At 35.0% G+C, this 23989-nt stretch overlaps 1 protein-coding gene across 1 annotated transcript in view; it reads right to left on the reverse strand.

The window, feature by feature from the left end:
- Nucleotides 1–23989, reverse strand: part of CFAP46 (cilia and flagella associated protein 46) — a gene marked incomplete at both ends in the record, with an annotated part of 71921 nt that overhangs the window by 44881 nt on the left and 3051 nt on the right. Inside the window, 17 exons of the mRNA XM_082286372.1 lie at nucleotides 513–662; nucleotides 1003–1213; nucleotides 2828–3040; nucleotides 4587–4720; nucleotides 5244–5389; nucleotides 6728–6858; nucleotides 7739–7856; nucleotides 10270–10390; nucleotides 11421–11649; nucleotides 13581–13771; nucleotides 15183–15281; nucleotides 16944–17043; nucleotides 18052–18159; nucleotides 18938–19032; nucleotides 20389–20512; nucleotides 21827–21991; nucleotides 22491–22555. Of these exons, the coding sequence (XP_082142498.1) occupies nucleotides 513–662; nucleotides 1003–1213; nucleotides 2828–3040; nucleotides 4587–4720; nucleotides 5244–5389; nucleotides 6728–6858; nucleotides 7739–7856; nucleotides 10270–10390; nucleotides 11421–11649; nucleotides 13581–13771; nucleotides 15183–15281; nucleotides 16944–17043; nucleotides 18052–18159; nucleotides 18938–19032; nucleotides 20389–20512; nucleotides 21827–21991; nucleotides 22491–22555 (2400 nt within the window). The remainder of the gene's footprint in view (nucleotides 1–512; nucleotides 663–1002; nucleotides 1214–2827; nucleotides 3041–4586; nucleotides 4721–5243; nucleotides 5390–6727; nucleotides 6859–7738; nucleotides 7857–10269; nucleotides 10391–11420; nucleotides 11650–13580; nucleotides 13772–15182; nucleotides 15282–16943; nucleotides 17044–18051; nucleotides 18160–18937; nucleotides 19033–20388; nucleotides 20513–21826; nucleotides 21992–22490; nucleotides 22556–23989) is intronic.

Below are 23989 nucleotides of genomic sequence, written 5' to 3' on the forward strand. Positions count from 1 at the left end.
TCAACACTAAAGGCACACATCAACAATACAATGAAGGCAAATTTCATATACCACTGTGGGTTTCCAGTTGTATAAGCACTATAAAATAAAAATATAAGAATAAAATATTTCTTTCCAGCTTACTAGGTCTATAATCTATATATATAAAGAGGCCGTAGCATATGTTGACATAAATACAGCTGATTTTCCTTAACACTTTTAATGCAGCGATTTTATTATTTTACATTTGTGAATTCAAAATCAATTTTGCTCAACAGTCATCATATGACAAACATCACCATGGCAGCTAACAAGAGAAGGAAGAGTTAAGAAATGTAGACTCAACTGCTATACCCAGTGTGAAAAATTTGCTAAGTTCTGTAAGGAACTACAGCAAAAAATTGTTTTTACATTCTATCAAATATACAGAAGAAAATATACCTTGATAATTTCAGTCATTATTAAATAAATTTATGAATTTAACTTTTCTTTGTAAAGTTTCAACTTTATGCAGGATTTCAGGGAAATCATACCTCCTCCTGAGTCCCAAGTTGATGTCTGATCTGCTGCTGATTTAACTGCCTTGCTTTCACCCAGGTAGCAATGATCTGTTGTTGTGCAGCAACAGAGACTTTTTCCTTAGGTATGGTTCCAGTCATTGCATTTAGGGCAAATTCACAAATCTAAACACCAAGAGGAGAAAAAATAAATGTGAAACACAGGAGAAATGTGGAAAGTTTCTTGTATGGAGCATGCTATCCATTAGCTATTTTTGAATTATTGCACATGCCTCTCTAAGCCTAACAACATCTCCTTTAAGTCAACGCGCAAGGCAAATAGAAGTTATAGTCCTCAGCCCCAAATTGGTAAGGAGCTCCAGTGTTCATCTGGGGGGGATCTGTGGTGGCAGAAACTGTAAAAGGAGGTAGCTTTTTTTTCTTCCAAAATTTCTACTATTGAATTTATAGGAATTACAATGTATGACAGCAGAATGAAAGGGACTACAAAAAAACGGGTTTATACCTCTAGGGCAGCTTTGATGTCAGGAAGTCCACTGGGATCTACTGAAAAAGACTGGATGATATTTGCTTTTTCCTGTTTCTTTGCTGCAGCTTTTCTGCTACTGTCTATTGCTCTATCTTCTTTCTTCTCAGCAGGCTTTGGCTTTGGAATCCAAGAAATAATTAGGCCTCGAGCCAAAGCATTACATAACATCACTAAAATTTCAGCACTTCTGTAGAAGAAAACAAAAATCAGAAGTGCATACTGCATCAGATCAAAATAAAAGGCAAGAATGAAGTTATTGATTTCAAGAAGTAAGCATTACTTGAAAATCTAGTTTTTTCTTAAAACGCAAAATTATGGATATTACAAAAAAATCTGCTCATTGGTAAAGCAGTTTAATGATTAAAACTACAAAACTCAGAATCAGTTTTCAGTTTACATCAATTTTTTCACTCTTTGTTTAACTGAAGTTTCCCTTTTATCACAGAAAAAAAAAATTATATATATGTCAGACCAGCATTAAAAACAACTTTTTATTGATGGGTTATAATATATGAAAAGAGTAACTATTTTCTAAAAAAGTGTTATGATACGACACAATGCAGAGTCCCCAGGCAGGTGCAAAGGACAGCCACTGTATTGCAAAAACCCGGCCTTTTAAAGCAGTTAGCTGGTTATTAGTTTACACAGTTTTCAGGCATAACAAACATAATTCAACCAACCACCATACACCACGATGTGAGCACGTGATGGTCACGCAGCATGTTTTTCTACCCCTAATTCAGCTGTGTCTCTTTGCCACAGTCCTTTTCTACATAGCTGAAGTAACAGGCCTGAGCCATGATTTACAAAGGCAACATTTCTTTTGTAAGGTTTTACCTATATTCAACAAAAAAGTACCCTAAACCAAGCCCTTCACATATTTTTGTGGTTATCATGCCAGTCCACTGCCAAGCTGGAATTTTCTTCTTTGTTTTTTTTTTTTTTGAGAAAACATGAATTTAATTACATCTAAGAGATTATTGCTAGTACATACTGATGTGTCAAAATTAATAAGCAGGTATTACCAGTCTTCATCTCTGCACAAACTGAAATACAGATTTTATTCCCCAGTACTGTTAAAAGAGACTTCTTTGCTGCTGGTCCTTACTGTAGCTGGTGGTGAGGTCACTGTCAGTGAAGTGCAAAAATATCTAGGATTTTGTCCCACGGTCAGATTTTGACTAAAGTATCTACTCCACAGTGGTCAATCGTTCTCCCATTGCATTTACTGCAGATCAGGATTTCTCTAAACCACTGTGGAATCTATGTTCCCATTTTCATGGTCTACTAATGTGCACATTCCCTTTCTTTGTTTTCTATTTTCTCTTATTTCACAACCAGTAGTAATCGCCTTATGCTTGTTAGAAATACTTGCAATGAACCTATGAACAATGAACTTGAATTGTATTTACAGTATAATTCAAGTTCAGCGAACTGACAGCGAGCAAATGCATTTTGAGCTGTTGTGCAAATTCAGAGTCTAAGAAGTTTTCCCAATTTTCTGACTAACCTAACAAAATGCTATTTTGCGTGCACGTGTTGCTATTCCACAATGAAGAGAAAGTAACACTGATTGGTCTAAAGTTAGCATGGCTTGCAGTGTATAGTAACAAAGAACAAAGAACAAATAGAAAGGATTAACATTTAGTTTTCACAATTTACCTCCTGAGCTACTCTATGTATACCAAGGCTCTTTCACTACCAGTGAAAGCCAGCAATAAATATTTCACAGCACAGGTGAATGTTTCAATGTTTGTTTTAGAAAAAAAGATTATTTTCATATCCAAACATCTAAATTTACCCGTCATGCCCGACAGTCTTGATGGCTCCAAGAAGAGTCTGCAGATACTCGATAATGTCCCTCTGTCTTCCTGAAGAAATCAGATGTCTGTTATAATTTAAGATATACACCACAGCATTGTGAACAATCCAGGCTTCATTCAATTCTTCTCCTATTTCAGCTGCACGTTGGAAGTTTTCCATAGCATACCGAGATAAGTTGTCTATCCATAAACTAAAAAATTAGTATAAAGAAGCTGTTATTCCAAATCTTCAACACTAGAAGGGATTATATGGTAAGGTTAAATATGCAGTACTACATTTCAACCAACAACAAGAACAAAAATTTGATTACTTTTCAGTTGCATTTATTAAGTCCTCATCCACTGACATATTTTACTTGGATGAGAAGCTGGTTCAGAAAAGGAAGTGGTATCAACATGAAATGAGTAGTCTCTGACATTGAAAAAGCTATTAGCTTGAAAGATATTGTCTATGGTTCATGTTCCTTCCACATGTTCGGGTTTTTTAAATGCATGTGAATCCACCCATCAGTGCCAGAAATCCCTAAATAACCATGTCAAGGCTCTACTTGAATATAGAGGTAAGTGAGGCATGCCATCTAAGAGTTAAGGACATATCCTTTTTACTTAAAACTGCGTGTTCTTGCACTCAAAGACATTTCCAGGTGATCTGAAATGCTGTATTTGTTTTAAAGAGAATATCATTGTTTTCACAATCTATGCGATAACTTTCTTTCAATACTTTATTTTCTTTCTTTCTTAGTTATCAAAATGTACTATTGCTAAGAAAAAACAATGCTAAAAATACAGTCTTGAATGATCATACAGAATGGCCATGGTTACAAAGTCATGAAGTCAAAAGCACAAACTGACACTGGGTATTATTATGTCAACAATGGTACAGGACACAGAAGACCAAAGTGCTCTTTTTTCTATGGGTTTTTAATCTAATTAGGTAAACTCAAAAATAGCAAGTAGCAAATTTTGGAATTCTCATCTTCTTTGCCCCTTGGCTCTGATTAGTTTATAATTTTTCCCGTTCTACTGAATATTTGCAAGCAGGCAGTGTGAGAAACTTTAATTAATTTTCAGACTTAATGAACAGACCTAGGGACACAACTCTGCCATCCTGCTCTCTCAGGACACAACCACTGTAACAGTAAGGCTAATATTACTATAAATGTGAACAGCAGAGAGTCAAAGCATCATCTTCAGAAATCTCTCTCCCCCCTCTTCTCCTTTGCAAGAGATAATCATGTCAGACTGGTAAAAAACATATTCTACTGTCCCAAATTAATTTCAGTTGATTGGATGGAACACACTAGATTTGCAAACTGAAACAATTCATCGTATGCATTCAGTGCTATGAAATCATTATAGGTATAGGAGCTATAAAGCAAGACAAAGAGCTTTTTGATTTGGGGAAACATATTTTTAAGTGGAGAATTTAATGATCTAAGTGTCAATATACAACAATTTAATAGTTTTTCAGCTTGGAATACTAGCTTCTCGTTTCAGAGAAATAAATGTTAAATGAAAAATAAAATCCACACTCCAGAATGAAAGAAAACCTAAGAAAAAATATTTCAAACTATTTTTTAGATCCTTTTCCCATTTCCCATGACTATCTACAAAAGTGAAGAATCTGGTGACAATGAATTTTACTAAGGCAAAATAGCTTTTACAATTATCATCTGCGTCTGATAATAGTGCTCTGTTAAGAGTTCCTAGGTCTCGATATATATTATGGAAAAGCACCTGTATGTTTTCCATTCTGGAGCACTTTCAGGAAGATATGAGATACAACCTCGATGACACTGCTTTGTAGCTTCTGGAGGTATAGCATGATCATTCAGTTCAATTCCCTGCAATCTTATTAAATGAACAATTGCCTGAAAAGACACGGAGAAATAAATTATCTACCCAGGTTATCATTGTAAAAACAGACTATGACTTCATATTAGTGCTGTTACCTCTTCAAAAATTAAAAAATACTAAATGCTTTGTGAAATGTTGTACAGGCATGTACAACTATATGAAATACAATGCTTAGTACTTCATAATCTTAAAATTGTCTACAGCTAATAATATTACTAAATAATTACATGGAGAAACAACCATAATTCTTATGTGTAAGTTTTTAAATCATGCTGGAACTTTAAGGATCCAGAAATGTAATGTCAGATGTCAAAAATTTACAGTAGAATCTCTTGTAAAAAAGTGTTATTAGAACCTGCAGTAAAACTATTGCTATAGTTATTTTCACGCAGTATTTTGATAAAGTTGCTTCATGAAGCCACTACTTTTACTTCCTAGGGAGATACAAAATAACTAAACTCAAAATTCCAGTGCTTCAAGATTTATATATAAAACAAAACTAAACAAATATGAATGACAGTTGTGTAATTTCTTTACCTCTGCATTAATAAATCTTATTTCTGCTAGTATTCTGAGTAAATCTGCTTCAAAAGAGAAGGATTTAGCAGGTAGCAATGATTCTCCTGATAAGCTGTCACCTTGACCGTCAACCATCATAGTTGCATTAGCTTTGTTCTCCTGTGCTAAAAATAAATAAACCTATTATTATTTCCATGCAAATCATCATCTTAATTTTTAAATTTACAAATCCTTACATATTCTTAAATTCACAAGGAATAGTTAGCAAGAAAAGATTTCTATTTCAAGCAACTAATTTTTTCATTAGTACCATTTATTGCACTCAAAACCTGTTCTCAAGCAGTGCTGAGGCATTTGTTACCTGTGATTTTGCTGCATTTGTGCATAACCTTCAATATTTGCAGCAAATAACTTTCTCCAGTCATAATATACATACTGAAATTGCACTATTAATAGACTCCATGGCCTCTAATTCAATTTTATTGCATTAATGGAAGTGGAGCATAGAACTGTATTATGCAGAGGCAAAAGCATTTGTGTTTGAATCATGGACTGGGCTGACTTTCTGGTAACACGCACATCAGTAACGAGAAAAAATAGCATTCTTTTTAATAATTTGGTTTAATAATAATAATTTAAAAATTCAGTTTAATAAGAAAGGGAAAGGTCTAAGATTATTTTAATATAAGCACAAAGTTTGTAAGAACACAGCAGTTTCTATTCATTACTCTTTTGGCACACGGTTGCCTTCAGTTTCTGGTAAGTGTACTTATTTTTCCCTTTAGTTTGGAAAGGACGCAAAAGATTAAACTAGTCAGAAGATGCAAATATTCCAAAAGAAAACTGGCAAATTAATGTCCTATATTAAGTGGACCTTGGAAACAATATAGAATAGGTTCGACTAACATTGGCTAGTGAGGAGAAAAGCCATTTCATCTATTCGGAAATGTGAGTTTTGTGAACTCCCTGACAAAACCAACTTTAAAAGCCAGCAAGCAGAGAGTGATTTGAAAGTGCTTTTCCCCCAAGTTAAAAACTCTTAACGTGTGGTAGGTTTCCAGCAGACCCTCAAGGAACAAGGTACAATGTTGGACACCTCAGAGGAACCTCTCACTAATAGGGGATTAAAGAGTAAAAATATTAACACGTGAGCCTCATACAAAGTCACTAACAACCCATTTTTCTACAGCTCCCTCAGGCATGAATGATAGGGACCTAGAGGACCATTAGGGAATTCTTAAAACAGGTAGATGTATTTCATAGAAGTGCTTCTCTACAGCACTGGTGAAACTCTTCTGACAGCTTCTACAAAAAAACATGACTGATTTCTAGATTTGGAAGTAGAAAGAATATTCCATGTATGCCAACATGCAGTGACAGAAAAGATGCTCAGGGAACTTTGGGAATGGAAGGAAAGAAAACAATATTGTCTGACTCCTTTTAGTAACTTTAATAAATGATGAAATAGTTCCTTACAACGTTCAAAATAATTTGTCACTTACTTGTTTTATGCTTTGTTGCCTCCCTAAACAAAATATCATCATACAAGAGGCAAAATCTACATGCTGCACGGCAGACATCCCACACTTCCTGTTTACGTGCAACTTTTGCCAAATCTGCCCAAAGAATAATTCTACCAAAGAAAAAGCATAAATAAAATTAGTTAATAAGCAGGATTAGGTTCCACAGTTCAGGATTGACAAAAACAATCATGTCAATAATGATGGCCATCAGGAAAAAAAATTACATCTAATCTAGCAAAGGTAACACTATTACTTTATTAATTAAGAAGAATCTCCTCAGCATATCAATAGACAAAATTCTTATCTTGGATGGTAATTATACTGAAGTTTCAAGATGTGTGTGACAACTCTCATTTTCTATCTCATAAAGTAAACTAAATATTTCAAAGCTAATGTTGAGTATTTAAAAATAAGCCTTGAAAACAAGTTTGGATTTAGAATCTTATAGAAAACAACTGCCTTTAAATTTCATCACAGGAATTTTTAATGCAGAAAAAAAGTAGACACATCCTTTTAAATAAGGAGTGACAAAATGAAATACAGTCAAAATGAAGCCTGTCCTTTTTCTACAGATTGATCTGTCTGACTTTCAGAATGAACTACTTAGCTTTTTCACCAAAAAAGTTGTAGCACATGATGTGGTACAATGACCTAAAAAGACACTTGCAAGTTTCAATTCTACATCAAGTACGAGCCTTAATCCAGTCATCCCTCTATATGCTGGGCTCATATCAATAGAACAGGTGAGTTTAAGTGTGCATGTGAGAAAGAAGATTAGAAACAGGGAAAGACTAAAATCCTGCACAGCATGGAAATGTAACAGAGCTTTTTGGACAAGAAATTATACACACACTTCAATGTGTTGCCAGAGGCTGAAATATTCTGCCTCTTACAAGATACCATCCAGTAACTTAACCTCTGAGAGAGAACCTTTCCTCTTAGAGACTTCTACAAAAGACGAAAGAGACACTTCTGGTCTATAGCAATTACCTCTCTCTGCCATGTTCGTTTCTTAAGTGTTTTAAATGTTCATCAACTTTCTCCACACTTTTAGTATGATGTTGGGCTTTTGCACAGAGATAGCTTATTTGACTATTGCCTGAAGAAACTTGGCAAAGAAATAAAAATTAAAGGTAATTTTTATATATTAGAAATTTAAAAATCCACATGAAAGGCAAACAATTTAATTCATGATTCCTTGCTGAAACACTCAAAATCCAGCTCTTTTCTCATTTCTTCAAGCTTTCCCCAAACCAACCAACCAGCATTAAAAAAAACGTACCCCACCAGCATCTATTTTGGTTTTTTCCTGTACCTTGAGATACAGTTGTGCCATCCAAAACTGATCTGTGCTTGTTTAGTACCCAAATATCTCAAGTACACCTCTTTTCTGACAGGACATATAGAGTTGTAGTTAGGTTCATTCAAGAGCAAGTGAATGATGTAATATGTAAAGTACACATTCATACTGAATTTTAAGAATGTTTATCTAATCAAACACATTTTTAATCAACTTGTTTTGTTTTGGTAATACTGATTTTCATTTTACTTAGTCAACAAGGTATTAGGCAGAAATATTAATAAATAAATAACCAGCACAGAAAACTGATGCAAGGGAAAAAGAAGCTGGTTCCTGAGGAAAAAATTACTCCAGCAGTACAAATACATCAAAAAGAGATTTTTTTTTTTTCTGTAGTGTAATGACAGAGAAGACATGCTTTGCATTAGAATACAAGTAATTTGACATGATTGGAAAATCCAATGAGTTTATACATTCACCTGAATCTAAGCAAGGGTCCCTAACATAATGCAGACAGAACAGGTTTTAACTTGATCCCCAAAAATTCTGCCAAACAATATCAGCAAATACATCTAAAGTACTTCTGACTTTAAAATATACATATAAGCAGGTTCACTTACAACAAAAAGAGGAAGGCACAGCATCTTACCATTCTTGCTAAATATATTTTGCAATGCATTGTCCAGCATGTGATACCTCTGTGTAACTATACACGTAGAGCATCTGATAGAAATTGTCCAGTATAATGCACAATGACAGTTACATCATGTAAGGTTGAAAAGAATTGTGGATTAAAAGAGGACATTGTTCTTTGGATCCATGGGTACAGTTCTCACTAAATAAGTCAAGCGTGTTCATCAAAATAGAATGAAAGTTTTTTATGCAATCAAAAAGAAAATATAACCCTATAAATCAGATATTCTGTCCTATGTACATTTTATATAATAAATTTGCATATATATTTTTGTGCTCCTTCAATACACATGTGTAAGCTTGTGGCAGCTTAAGTCATAGAAAAAGCAAAAAACTCACTGCTTGGATGACAGCCTCAGAAACAACTGGAATTTCTCAGAACAAAATTTTATAAAATGTTGTGTCAAATGAAGTCTTGTAATAGTTTCAATGTTGTAATAAACTCACTCATTTTAATGACTCAACCTGGAAGGCTAATGTGTGCTAAGATTTATTCTGAGGAACTTCAAAAGTAATTGTATAGTTGTCAAGTCAAAATTTAAAATCAAAGAGATGTCCATGATTTTAATTCTTTTAATTTTACAAATACAATGCATTCTGTAACTTTAAATAATGTATGAAAATGTTTTCCAGCAACATAGTTTTCACATTACTAAAAGGACTGCACAGAGTGGAATAATTGATCTGTAAATAAGACTCTGGCTTGTAAGTGATTAGTTGATCAAGTTTGGAATGGGGATATGCAAGGTAAACTTTGTGGCCTGGCTGAACAGATGGCATGAGAGAACTGCATGGCCTTCCACAGCACAAATACACTGCTTTGGAAGCAACAGGACTCTTTCTGTAGCATTCCCTTCCTCCAGCATAATCTCTACTGCGTAAGTACACTGGGTCTACTCAAAGTTAGTAAGATTAGTCACACACACACTTGTTATATTGCTAAGATAAAACTAAACAATTTAAGCAATCTGGAAAGTCTGTTCCCTGACCACTTTTCCTCAGCCAGGGGCTGCATAATCAAAAACTGAAGCTGTTTAGGGCATAAGGAATGTGCCCATTTATGTTCCATGTTTTAGAAAGCAAATAATGAATTCACACCTAAATCTCTGTGCAAAACTAGAGCTCTAAAAAACAAGATTTTAGAAGAGAAAGATAATTACAATATAGAAAGAATACCCAATGTAATTAACACAGGGTATTATTGGCTGAAATTTCTGAAAACGCCACATTAAAATGACCTTGGTTAAAAACACTCCAGAGTTGTACATAGTGAAAATAGAACTACTTACAGTGCACAACAGTAAGATTCAGATGAATTTGGAGGTGGAATCAACACCTTTTCCAGTATCACCGTACAACTTTTAGATCCCTAATGAAAGTGATAGGAAGTCTGCCACAGAATTCGGCAGAACTATCACTTTGTCTGTATTGCAATATTCCCTGCATGTTGCCACTAGATGCTATGTACAGCCTTTAAGAGTGTGCAAAGCTAAGTGTAGTAACTTTTAGTCACACACACATACTTTACCTTTAGCTTCTTTTTCACTGTCAAGGACTATTTGAAATGTGTCAGGAGCTAATGCAAGACCTGCATTTACCAGAAGGGATCTCTTTTTCCTCGCATTATCCTTTTGTTTTCCCCTTTTAGCCTACATAAAGAAAAGAACTCATTGTTATAAGGTTGATTTTATATTCCAACTAGATCTTATTTACTAAACATAACAGAATACCTATCATGTAACTTGCTACTACCAAAAAAATACGTATAGAAATTGTGTATCTTTAGGTATCTTAGACATCATTCTACAGTATTATTGTCATTGAAGGTGACCATGGAACTTCTGTTGATATTCACATGCTTCCACCAAGGATCATTTAATACAAAGTACTGTTCATGCTTCTCGTCAATCTTTACAGTATATTCCTCATTATGACATTATGTTATACCTGACATTATGTTATACCTTCTTAAACAAAGAACAGTATTTATTTACAACCCATGGTAACATATCCTGTGTGTAGTAACTAGGAATTGCTACAAAATATTAAAAGTATCCTGGTCTGCAAAGAACTAGCCAAAGTCAGAGGAGCCCTGGGTTTTTTTAAAGCAACATTTAAGCAGAGTAAGCTTGCATGGAAAAGTATTGAAATCAGAAAAAACAATCAGTTGCCAGTATGATTTTTGTTCAGGTGCTAAGGCAGCACAACAGAATTAGATGCACTAACTCCTGACAATGACTACACTGTGACTGTAAAATATATTATTTAGTGGCATTTGTAAGTGTCACATAATATTGATTTATCTCATAGCCAGCTAGGATGTTTAGCAATTTGGACACTGTGCCTCTCATTAAATAAAACACTGTTTCATGCAATGAAATCCTAATTACTGACAACTGCTAATAAGCTTCTTTTTTTGCTAGTATTTCTGCTAATTAACAACTCCCTGCCTTCCCCAAGAAGTAAGCTTTGAAATAACTGGGAAAAAAAATCCTCTGATACAATTTTCAGACTGTGAGGCAGCATAACCACTTCAAGGCAACAAAGCAAAGACAGTTTGCTGAAAACAAGCTGATGCTGTCTCCACTAATATGCAGTTCTACTAAACAGGTGTCTCTCCTCCGCTGGAATTTAATAAGCAAGCCTATTTCAGCTACAGACCTTATTCTTCATGCTTACCTGTTCAATCAACATTACCGCCTGATCCTCTGGATGCTCGGGTGATTCATACAACATAGCACTCAACCGAAGGCGATTAAAACTCAGTCTTAGATGTTCTTGGTACTGCCCACTGTTGTTCAGGTGCATAGCTTTTTGCAAATGTTCCAGAGCAGCTTCTAGTCTATCCCCATCTTCTTCAATACGAGCTATTTCCATATGAACTTGGCAGCGCAACAAAATCAACATGCTAAGGATTACAAATTTAAGTGTAAATTGTTAAAATAAGGCACACTAACATTCTCAGACCTAAAACTCACCCAAAGGTGAAACTCAATATTTAAAAGTGACTCTAGTATTAAAATTGATATTCCCTTTTTAACCGACTTGTATCTTTAATTTTCACTATCATACCTTTTTAATTAATAAGAAAATTTAACTGCATATTACTTTCATTAACCCTGCAGGAGAAAGCAACACATCTTGTGGACTAACTGATCTTCATATATTTGTGGAACTCTTTTTCAGTACCGCTTAGCTGTGCAAATCAGGTGGTTTTCAAAAGTAGTCAGCTGCCAGAGAAAGAATAGTGTATTGAATGATGACTTTTGACAGAAGTTCACTCTCTCTTCCTAACATTTAGGTAGACGCTAATACTCCTAAAAGTCTAGCCCTAGTTGCATTAGCTCAGCTCTTTTAAAGATTAGGCTCACCTCAGGCATACACATTCACTCTAAGTACTCTCTCTACCCAAGTGTGGTTGACACCACTCTATGGAGCTGGCGTGTTTTCTGCATGTTCTCCAGTCTCAGGTATACTCGGCTCCCTATCCATCACCTGCCCCAGGAAGCTGTTCATGACAGCTCAGAGTTCTACATGCTGCTTCAGATTATTTTCAGGAAGAAAAACAAAAAAATCAGATAAATTAAAGCAATGTTATGAAAAAAACAGAGAAGAGAGGTTTTCAAGCCTATCAAATATCATGCCACAGAACTAATGTATGTCCACATCAGAGCCAGCCTGAGGAAGTATCACCCTTTTCCTGTGGACCAAAGTAGCCACAATAAATGCTGCAATCAAAACAAAAATTGAGACAGGCTAATTAATAGAGACAAGTGACTTCATTCAATCTCTAGTGACAGTACCAGAGCAGAGTTGAGGCCGAGTCTACTGGATGGTTAAGAATATACATATGACAAACCCCAAAGCCCTAGTCCCCCCAAAATCTCCCCTGCAAGCTTTTAGAGCAAAATTGTCATTACCAACATTTAGTACAAATTTCAAAGTTGCCTGTGCTGATCTTACACTCTATATACGGAAAGCATAAGAAATGCTTGAATAACAGTACAGTAATACAATATAGTGCTTTCATGCATGTGTATATCCACTCTTTATGCAACAAAAAAAAAAAATTTTAAACCACTGAAACTAGATTCCTCACTTTCCTCTGCAATACTTGCATCAGAAACCACCTAAGGTCCTGCTCAAGTGGCAGATTGTGTCGATTGCAACTCACTCGACTGCAGAAGTTCTGATCTCTGTTCTTAACAGTCAGATGATGTATAGGTCCAAACTCAAGCAAGCACCAAATAGTAATGCTTACTTGTCTGACTAACAAAAAAGGTGAAAATATTTAGGTGCTATGGGTTAAGTACAGCATAATAGCAAATAGAAGAATATACCTCAAAAAATTATTAGTTTTCTTAATGCAGTAGGATTTTCAATTAAAAAGAAGTATCACCAAAGATACAAAAAGACTATCTTGCAAGAAATGTCTTATTTAACATATAAGACAGAAGCCATGATGTTTTCTCAAAAGTAACTTTTTGAATTTTAATTTCTTAACCAACAAAAGTGATGTTAACACGAGACTCTAAACCACAGTCTGAAACACATACTGCAGCTTTGGAATTTTCTCACATAATTTTGATTAACTAGAGTATTTTTAAGTTCCTAAAACATTCCAATATTTGTTACAGGTCATTAAACAGTGTGAGATTTTGCCTGAAAGGAACCTATATTTAAATGATTAATAGGGAAATGTATGCAACATACAGACATGCATTTATTGCAAACTAGAGGAAAATTTTCAAAGACACTTAATGTCACAGAATTTGAACACTTTTAAAGGAGTTTGATGCTTTGACACCTTCCAAAAAAGTACATAGCATTGAAAATTACCTGTCAATCTCTTCAAGGACATCAGCAACTGAGATTAATGGCTTTCGCACATGTTGATGCAAATTGTGTTGTAGTAGTGGTAAGCACAGATTCCACTGGGTTGCACAAACAACCTGAATCACACCAGGATCTCCCAGCTGAACTGCACGTTTTAACATTAACTCAAGATTTCTTATCAATTTCAGCTGAGCCTACATAGACGAAGAAATAATTAGCACTACTGCATTTAATAAATTGAATATCTTACGTGTTCTCCAAATTTTAATCTTAGGACTGTTTTCGGTAGAAAGCAGTCCCTTAGCCAGCAGACTTTAGAAACTTTTTGCTTAATAATTCTTCTCATAAATTTTTTTTTGTAAACGGGCATCCATAACTAAGGAGTTTTTCTTTTCGTTACTCCAGGCTGCTACTACATATTTCTGGCAGAAGTCTGTCAGCTATTCCCCATTCTTATGATAAACAAAAATTGATAATCGTGAATACTTTAATTGATAATTGTGAATTCAGAAGGTTTGGCTGTTTTCTTCACATTCAGCTACAGATGCAGGTTTTAGGGGTTTTTTCACATTCAGCTACAGATGCAGTACAGAAGAGGAAAAAAATAAATATTATGAATGGAATTTGCCATACCATCAATTAAACTTGGTTCTTATTGAATTATGTACAGTAACACAGTTACCTACAGTAACAGATGTGCCATTTATTACACTATTTTTAGAGGTTATGCAAGAAAAAAAAAAACAAACCAGAAAAAATCAAACAAAAAACCGCTCCAACTGCATATACTGTGGGCTTGAAGTTCAGAAATACCTGAATATCCTCTTTTACCTTTTAGTATTAGCAGTGTTTCATATTATGAGGAATTCATTAACAAGGGTTTTTTTCCGAAAGGTGAGTGGAATTTCTGAACTCCTAGATAGGAGTAAGTTTTCGCACTACCAATTTCCATTAAACGTATTCCTACTTCCCACCATAGCAACTTTAGGTGACTCTAATAGCTGGCCTAAATTGCTCATTGTAGGCACCTCTCTAATCCCTTTGATAGTGTTGATATTTAGGCTTCTAACTTCAATGGTCTGAATTATAACTGAGCCAACTGACCAACTGACAAAAATTCAAGAAAATCCTCCCTAGTGTGACAATTTATCAGCAACAATCTGGATTTCTCTGACATAAGAATTTGTATGAGATTGACTATAATATGCAATCACAGCTGAGATGGACTCAATGATCCGTAGTGGTCCTTTCCAACTCAAGATATTCCATGAAAACACCTCCCATCAAGGCAAAATGTGAAAACATGAGAGTGTTGCCCTTTCATGCCTCAATGCTACCATCTTTGCTCTTAGAAAGTAATATATTATGAACCTTTATGGTCAGACAGAAGACTTCAGGGACGAACACACAACTGTGTGTTTATTTTTCTTTAAACTTTAAAACTTTATTTTTCTCCATTTCCTTCTTGGAAGTCCAATTTAAAAGAATAGAAAGGTTTAAAGAATTCCTGAGCAGTGTAACTTAATTAAGACACATAGTCAAATGCAATTTTCCACATTTAACAAATTAAAACTTTTCCTTTTCTCTCAAAGTTAAAGAACATACCTCAACAACTCCTTTGGTATAATTCACAATTTCAGTGCTGTTTTTCTTCATTTCATATTCACATTCCAGACATTCTATCTCAATAAGTTTCCCTTGCTCCTATGAAGTATTAATACACAAAATGCTAATTTCAATAATTAAAAAGAAATATGATAAAGATTAAAGTCATGCAATTACAGTAACGCAGCACTGCACTTCCCTACTAAGAATCCCACTATACTAGCTAATTAACTGAAATAACACAAAGGGAATAGAATTTGTTATTTGAACTGCAGACACTTTTTACTAACTGGAGGCTGCAAAATAAGTTCTTCATTGCCAGACTTTGCAGTAGTAAAACCAGTGTACACCTGATTCCTCCTATACCATAATTTGATTTCAGTTCTAATAGAATCGTAGAACCACAGAATGGTTTGGGTTGGAAGGGACCTTAAACCCCATCCAGTTCCAACATCCTGCCATGGGTAGGGACACCTTCCACTATCCCAATATGCCCCAAACCCCGTCCAACCTGGCCTTGAACACTTCCAGGGATGGAGCAGCCACAGCTTTTCTGGGCAACCTGTGCCAGGGCCTCACCACTCTCACAAGGAAGAACATTTTCACAGTATCTGATTTAAATCTGCCCTCTTCCATTTACTCATTTAAAAGGCCCATGCTTGGAATAAACAAGTGCTAGTCAAGACAGAAAGGATTCAGCTTGATGGGCAGTGAAACTTTTAAGTGAAAAATGAAGTTAGACTTTTAACAGCTTAGGAACGAGCTGACTATTAAATCATATAAATGATCTGTATTGATCATAGAAACATCTAAGATACGCTCTATTTGGGTTAAATTGGTGTAGTGAGGAAATTTAGACAGCCTCTACATTCCTAATTCATTATGAGCTATTATCAAATCACTCAGCATGACCTTTAGTAATTTAACATCCCCATGACTGGAAAAGAGAAGAGATTGTGCAAAACTTAATGACAAATACACACAGAGATGGAATTCATGTTATGGTAGACAAATTTATCAGTACTTGGCCAAAGCCAAGGAATTGAAGCTTTGACATAGATTACTGTCACTCTACTATGAAGAAATCATGTCAAATGATGCTGGGCAATCTGAAGATGGTCACTTAAATAACACATTAACTCCAATGGACAAGGTTGAAATTGAAGTAAAGTTTCTCTGTTGCTGCCACACAGCAGGTATTTACTACTACTGTCTACACAAATACTCAGATTAAATCCTTGTGAATCTTTGATCTAGGGGATTTAAACACATCTTCCAGTGGAATGCTATGGATTTGTATATGATTTTAGACTTTCAGGAAATGTTCAGAATGATGGGCCTGAATCAGACACGTGGAATAAAAAAAATTCCGTGAGGATAAGTTCAATTTTATAAGTAATGCAAAGCAGGATCATTATAATAGAAATTTGAATTTAACTTCCAATCAAACTCTTGCTCAGGTCACATTTCAAAAACAGAAGCAAAAATTTACAGTTAATGTTTATTTGCCAAAACAAACTGCACTGCTAATCACCCTGGTCTATCCACACCCTACCTTCTGACCTTCCATGTACTTCTCTAGTTTAGGAATAGATCAAGTATCCAAATAATTATTTATATCAATTAATATATAAACAATACACAGATGGACAGAATACCATAGAACCATTTGTACTATTTTTTAAATATAAACACAAAAGGGGTGTGGGAGTGTGAGAGTGTGTGTAAAAGAACCCCCAAACCCACATAATTAAAACTTACAGTAATCCGAGCACTCTTCAAATCAAGTATACAATGAGCCGCGAGTTCAGTGCAGTTTACTTTCAGAGAAAAATGAGCTAATTCCAGAATCAAAGGAATCCTTCAAAAATACAAAAACATCACTCAGAGAATTTGATATTGCTCTTTCATGGAATTAAAAAAATACTATTTGAAAGTAACAATGTACAACAAGTGCAATGTATCTGAAAACCTTGAAGTCATATGAATATTACAGGTATTATTATGATAATGCTAAGTATTACACTAGTAATGTTCACAGTTAACAAGGAAAAAGGAAAGAATTCAAAGTTGGCTACATGAAAAATACAGAAGTTAATCTGTTTGTGGAAAATAATTAGCATACTCCTATGCAGTCTGCACAAACAGCTCCTGAAGAAGACAGAAAATACAGAATTAAATGCATGAAGCACAGACATGGTGAAGTAAGAAACTTCAGATTGCAGAAGGACTGCAGAAAATTTTGGAAGTACAATTCAGTGAACTGGCACACAAAGCAGTTAAATGCATCAGTCTGCTACCTAGGAACTAAGAACCCAGACACACACACGGAGACTGTTCTAACTGGGTGTCTGTAAATAACCAGATGAGCATAGTCTACTGTCTGGAAAGGAGAAGTAGTAGTACACCTGAATATTGTCAAAGAGGGTTTACCTTAATGAGTAAAAATGTAATATTACTTCCATATGTAACAGCTGTGATATAATTACTGAAATAGCGATCAGTTTAGTCTTTCGAACTCATGCTGAAGAGTTGGAAAGGGCCCCAGGAAGAGTTAAAAATTTACTACAGTCTGAAAAGCACATGTCAATTTTAAGACCTTTTAAAAATCTCATTTTATCAATAAATTATTATGGAAAGATTTAATTGTGTTATACAAATAGCTGTATGGAAGAAGATATTTAATCTTGGGTTCTGTAACAAAACCTAATAGGATTTTGTCTTTTTTTAAGATGACCTATGTGTTAACACAACACAAACAAGTATGAATTCAATCTCTGCAAGGTCATCAGCAATTTTGACAGACTTCAATGGAAGCAGGATCAGCTTCATCATCAACTTCCATGGGGCTATGACAAATACAACTCACTTCATATTGAGAACAGATGCTGGAGGTACATCATATTGTTTCAAAAGCACATATAAAGAATTCAGATTTGCGGTGGCATCACTTGGAAATATATTTGTGTCCCACTGCCTGCAACATATGAGGAATTGGGTCATAATTTTTCATGAGAAATAATATTGCATTAAAAATTTGAAATAACTCTCCTAACTTCAGGATGGATGGCTCTTATTCCAAGGTATCAGTGGGATACCTGGATTTTGAAAAAACCAAGAAAAAAACCCAATAAAACCTGACTTCAGTGTGCTAATTAATTTCTCAGACAGTGAATTTTATTCCAGAACAAAACAAAAAAATTATGTGCAAGACTCCTTTCCCATAATGTCAGTATAAATTAATCCACTAAGAAAAGAATCTGTATTTTTAAAATGCAGAAATCTTGAGACACTGAAAAAAAATTACATGAGGCTTTGCTGTGAAGTCTAAATTTCAAAATTTTCTTATGCCTTTAAAATTTGAAGAGTTTAAAAAGCATTACGCTCCATGGTTTGTACATTGTATTTTAGGTGATTTCCCCACTTCATCTTTGCTTTCTTGTACACAGCTTGGGGATAGAACTGGAGTCCCTTTGGTATTAAAATGTCTTTCAGACTCTTAAATTCTTTCTCCTGACAATATCTGTACAACACACTAATCCCTACATTCCCAAAGAGCTAGCTCACTTTTTAGATGAGGCTGTTCTCTAGACAGACCTGACAGTTACTACCCAAACTGTCCTTATAATTTTCCTTTTGAGGAATTAATCTCTGCAGTAGATTTTTCTACAAGCATGTGGGATCCCAGAACCTGATTGTACCTCTATAATATGCAGCATCAAATTACAAGTGGAAGGATACATTTTCATACTTACAACTTTAACATCTGCATTTTATAAATAACTGAAAGATGGATGGAATTTTGTATTTCCCTCTCTGCCTGGGAAATATCCATTAGTTGGTGATACACCTATAAAATAACAATTTAATTATTATTTGATTAAATAAGCAAAGGACAAACACTCAATAAAATAAAATAAAGCAGGTGTGTTGACTGTTTTTATGGACTTCAAGGGCAAGGTGGCTACTATGATAATCTGTGTTGTTCTGCATAGATAATACAAACATCACCTAGGTAGAGCTATACTGACCTTCCAATAGTCAGGATCAGAACTATTAGCAGAAATATAAATGTGGAACTACCTTCTGAATTAGAATTCTAATTAATGCATTTTTAACACCTTTTGATAGAACTCATTCTGAAATCATCTCATCCAGCTGTAAGAAACAAGCCAAATCCGTACCTGTAGATTATAGGCAGGAAAAGAAGTACTATGAAGACATTACAATAAACTGCAGTTACTTCAATTTAAGTGCAGACTTACACGTTAATAGTGTGCAAATCATTTCTTCTTACTCTCACACTGACTGCCCACAGCTATCAATACTGATTACTTAAGCTGTACTGGAACACTAAGTTTTGCAGGACTTCACTATGCTGCTACTAAGGCACTCAATAGTTTGGATCATACTTCTGTAGCCCAAGCACAATTTTAGAACTACTTCATTCTTCTCTTTAAGGATGTTGTCAAACAGCTCTGCTCAACAATTCTTCTAAAACATACAAAAGGAATTTCAAGCTTGCCCCAGTGTGATTACTTCATTGTTATCACACCTCTGGAACGCTGTATATTAGTTCTCTTAATTCAAATAGAGAATCTTGAAATATAAACAATACACTTTTGAAATGTACTGATTGGGGGGTGGACAGGAAAAGACAACAGTGTAGTAGAATGAAAGAAAATATGCCTGCACGCAGCTTCTGAGTTTTATTTGCCTCTTTCTGCTTTTGCCACCTTTGTCTTCACCCTCTTACTTCTCGAGTTAAGGGCATGCAAGAAATGTGATCTATTGTCATATCCTCCAATTTCCAGAATTATTTATAGGGTTCAAGCTGGATCACTTAAGTATTTATCAGCATGAGAAAAGTCAAGAGATACTAAATATGCCCTCTGTGGCATGTCAGGTTAAATTGCTCTCACTACACCTACTCTTTCAATAGTAATTAACCCGAAACAGAATTGTTAGGGTTAGCCACAGTTATTTCCATTATATTATGATTCATTAAAAGAACATGGAGCAGTAGGGAGCTTATAATATCAAAAATATACAATTTGTGAAAATCTCTGCATATCTACGGAATTGTTTGGTAACTCACAAAATTTAAATGAAGAAAACAGCTTATATAACAATTATAACTACAATCTTATGAACTGTAGACAAAGCTCCTGTCTTAATGGGAGGTTAAAATATTTCTCAGCATTACCATTAAAGAAAATATTTGAGAGTATTTATCTGGAACATTTTCCTTAATAAAGATTGCGGCAGTAGATGAAAACTCTTTTGCTTCTTCCAGTTCTGAAGCATCAAGGAAGCACTCAAGTAAATTTCTGCAGATCAAAAGAATGTTGGTATGAAATATTTATTAACACATCCCGAAATAATTCTTATTTATTTTTTTTTAATACTCTTTGTATTCAAGGTACCATTTCTAAATGCAGTACAAGTGCTTAGTGCTCTAATGCATTGACTCAACACAAAAGAGATCCTCTAACTTCTACATCTTTGTTTTTTCCAGATATATGCAGCTGCTAACACATATTTAGTGCAGATTGCAACAAGAATCTTGGGAAATTTGCAGGTTTTTTGTGAAAACTTTTCTCAACAAGATACCCATAATTAAAAAGATCAATTATTTAAAAGTGTATGAAAAAAACATTTCTGTGAGATGTATCCTAAGGTTCTCCCTTAGCTACCAGAAAGGCAAGTATTTCAAAGCCATTTAGCAAAAGAAAACTGTTCATATTGGAAACTGCAATATATCTACTGGATTTTATATACTTTATCTGATTTAACTGAAAAAGAGCCTGTGACTCCATGACATAAATTAACAACAACAACGATAATCATAATAAAAAATATTTTAAAAATAAATACAACTTTAGGAAGAAAATGCATTAGTTTTATAACACAAACACACTGTGAGTATGTGTTTGTTCTCTTCAACTCCTCAGCAAGAGTATGTTTGGTACCAAGAAACTGCATGCATGGTATTCTAGATAGTCCTTAGCATACCCCTCGGAATGTTTTGTTACTTCCCTCCAGTTTCAGCTTATAAAGAAAATGCTACATAGCAATAAACAACAGTCATAGACTAAAGAAATAGAAAAGTTCACAAAGAGAAAGGTAAAAACTATGGTAGAAATGCAAGAGGAACTGGAATCAGTCTGTAGAATAGCGGATCAAAACATCTCTGAGAAAAGGTTGTGGGACCTTGAAAAATCACATGGACACTCCACCTTTTGCACATAAAACTATTTCCCTCAGTACAGTTATCTCAAGGTTTATGCTCCAGCTTTGCTCAGGAAATGTGAGAATGATAATACATTGGTATTTATACATCATTTATTTCCAATGACTATCAATGAGTCAAACACTACATCCAAAGTGACTGTGAAACCTCAGATCTGATCTAGGTCACAGCTGTCTCTGCCACTAAAACTTCAGGCTTAAAGTAAATATTGAAATGAAGCACCTTTAATGTGCAGTACATTTATGTCTCTTTAAAAAGTTATGAATTAAGCTTCTCACAATAAATACGTCTGCAACATTACCAGTGAAAAATATCTTATTAAAGACTACCTCAGGTAACAGTCCCAAAAGGACTACAGAATGCCCATATGAAAAAATACAGTTAAACTTACATCATGAGTTCTGCTCGCCATTCCTTGTCTTGCTCTTCAATTTGGTTTAATGCTGTAACAATCTGTGAAAGGCTGGGAATAAGGCAATAGCGGAATCCAGGCTTAAGAAATGGCCTCACAAGTTGCCAATAAAGAACCGAGGCATTATATATCAAAAAAAAATACCTGAAAAATAAGAATCAAAAATTTAGTATTTCATGAACTTGAATAAACATTAAATTATAGCTTGAGCACTGTAAGATGCATCTAGGAAGTTAAAAAGTGCAACTTTTGTTTTCATTGGAAGAAATCCTGACTAAGAACTGAGAATACAAGTACAGCACAAGAAGAATATGGTTACTCTTGCAACTATACCCAGTAATTAACCACTTAAAAATAAGCTAACATGGTGCTCTGGTTCTATAAATCATAACTGTAAAAGGGTAAGAAATGCTGAGATATTTGCCAGCTTTAAACAGGATTATTCATCCTGTCAATGTAAGACTTCAGTATTCTTACGTTGTTACAGCACTCACAGCAGTAACAGAAGTTACAAAATGGAAGGAAAGATCTAAAGAAAAACCCCAAACAACACAACTCCTAATGAAAATCGAGACACACAATTGAAAAGCCAGATCAGTAGCATTTCCAGGGATTCAGAGTTAATCCTATCAGTAGGGCTTACCTTCTGTCATGGGATGCAAAATCTATTGCCTTCATAAAAGAGAGCACAAACTTTTCAAACTCTTCCTAGAATAAAACAAAGAAAAGCTAGCACAATTTGAATATGGATTTATAAATCAGTACATTCTTTTCCTATTTTAGTATGTTCATATTTCATAAATTTTATTTTCAGACCAATCTCAGCTAAAACATACTGCCATAGTAAGCTGTTGCTATAGAAACAGAATAACTAAAAACTGGTTGATAGCCTATTAATGTGTTTTTCTGGTTTCTAACTTTAAGACGGTATTTTCAGCTCCTTTCATTTCTACCAGATATTAATTATTGAGACTGAAATTTTCCACACCTACAAAGCTGCATACTTTTTAAGCTTCCAGCAAACGAAGTTCAGAAATATCCAAGAGCAAATCCAGGGGGAAAAACATTATAGTCATTTGTCCCATTAAAAATCTTGAGGAATAATTTTCTTCAAAAAAGTTCCAACAAGAATTTGTCAACTGAACGATGTGTCAGGCATGCCTTTTTATCACTGAAGGAGCTGGGAGCCCGCTCTTTAGGGGAGGAACTAGACGTCCCGGTGGACACCAAGTTGAAGAATATCAGCCAGCAGCATGCCCTTTGCTGCAAAGGTTGCTGACCGTGTCCAGGAATGCCTTAGGACGAGTTTGGCCAGCAGGTTGAGGGATGGGATCCTTCCCTTCTACTCAGCGTTGGTGAGGCCACACCAGGAGCACTGTTCCCAGTTCCAGGCTCCTCAGTATGAGAGAGACATGAATGCTATGGAGAGTCCAACACAGGGCGGCAAAGTTCAAAAAAGAACTGAAGTATCTCTCCTATGGGGAAAGACAGAGAGCTGAGACTGTTGAGCCTGAAGAAGGCAACTCAGGGAAGGCCTCATCAGTATGTACAAACTCCTGAAGGGAGGGTGTAAAGAAGATGGGTAAGATAGTAAAAAGGGATTTTTGAAAGTGTAGGAGAAGGATGCAGCGCAAATACCGAAGCCGAGGTGGAGCTGGAGGTGCAGGAATGGGATGATACCAGAGGGGGTCTCTACAGTATGCTAGAAAAGAGAAACTAAAATCTCCAAGAGAATTGGGACTGACTTATTGAGTTCTGGAATGGTGTAAGAAGGGTACTGAACACCAAGTGGGAACTGCCTAGACACAGAGAAAACCAGAGATGAAATATGTACTGAAGTGAAGAAGTTGCACTTGGCCCTTAAGAACCCAAGCATCCTAAAATTAAGAACACAAGTATCTTAACCAATTAAGAAGGGTTCCTTAGGATGGAAACCAAAATAAGGACAAATTTATCTTTTCTAAGTGAATGATGATTACTTAGTCGCACAGCATGAGATGTTGTGCCACTCCTTTTTTTGTAAATTATCTAGGTACATTTATCTAGCGAAAAAGCTTTACAACTGATGTGAAGTGTATCTTAAAAGATCATTACAACACATGACACAAGGAACCAAGGCAGGACTGCACAATCTGAGACCAT

The sequence above is a fragment of the Coloeus monedula genome (genome assembly GCF_965178545.1).
Source record: "Coloeus monedula genome assembly, chromosome: 8".
Lineage (NCBI taxonomy): Eukaryota > Metazoa > Chordata > Aves > Passeriformes > Corvidae > Coloeus > Coloeus monedula.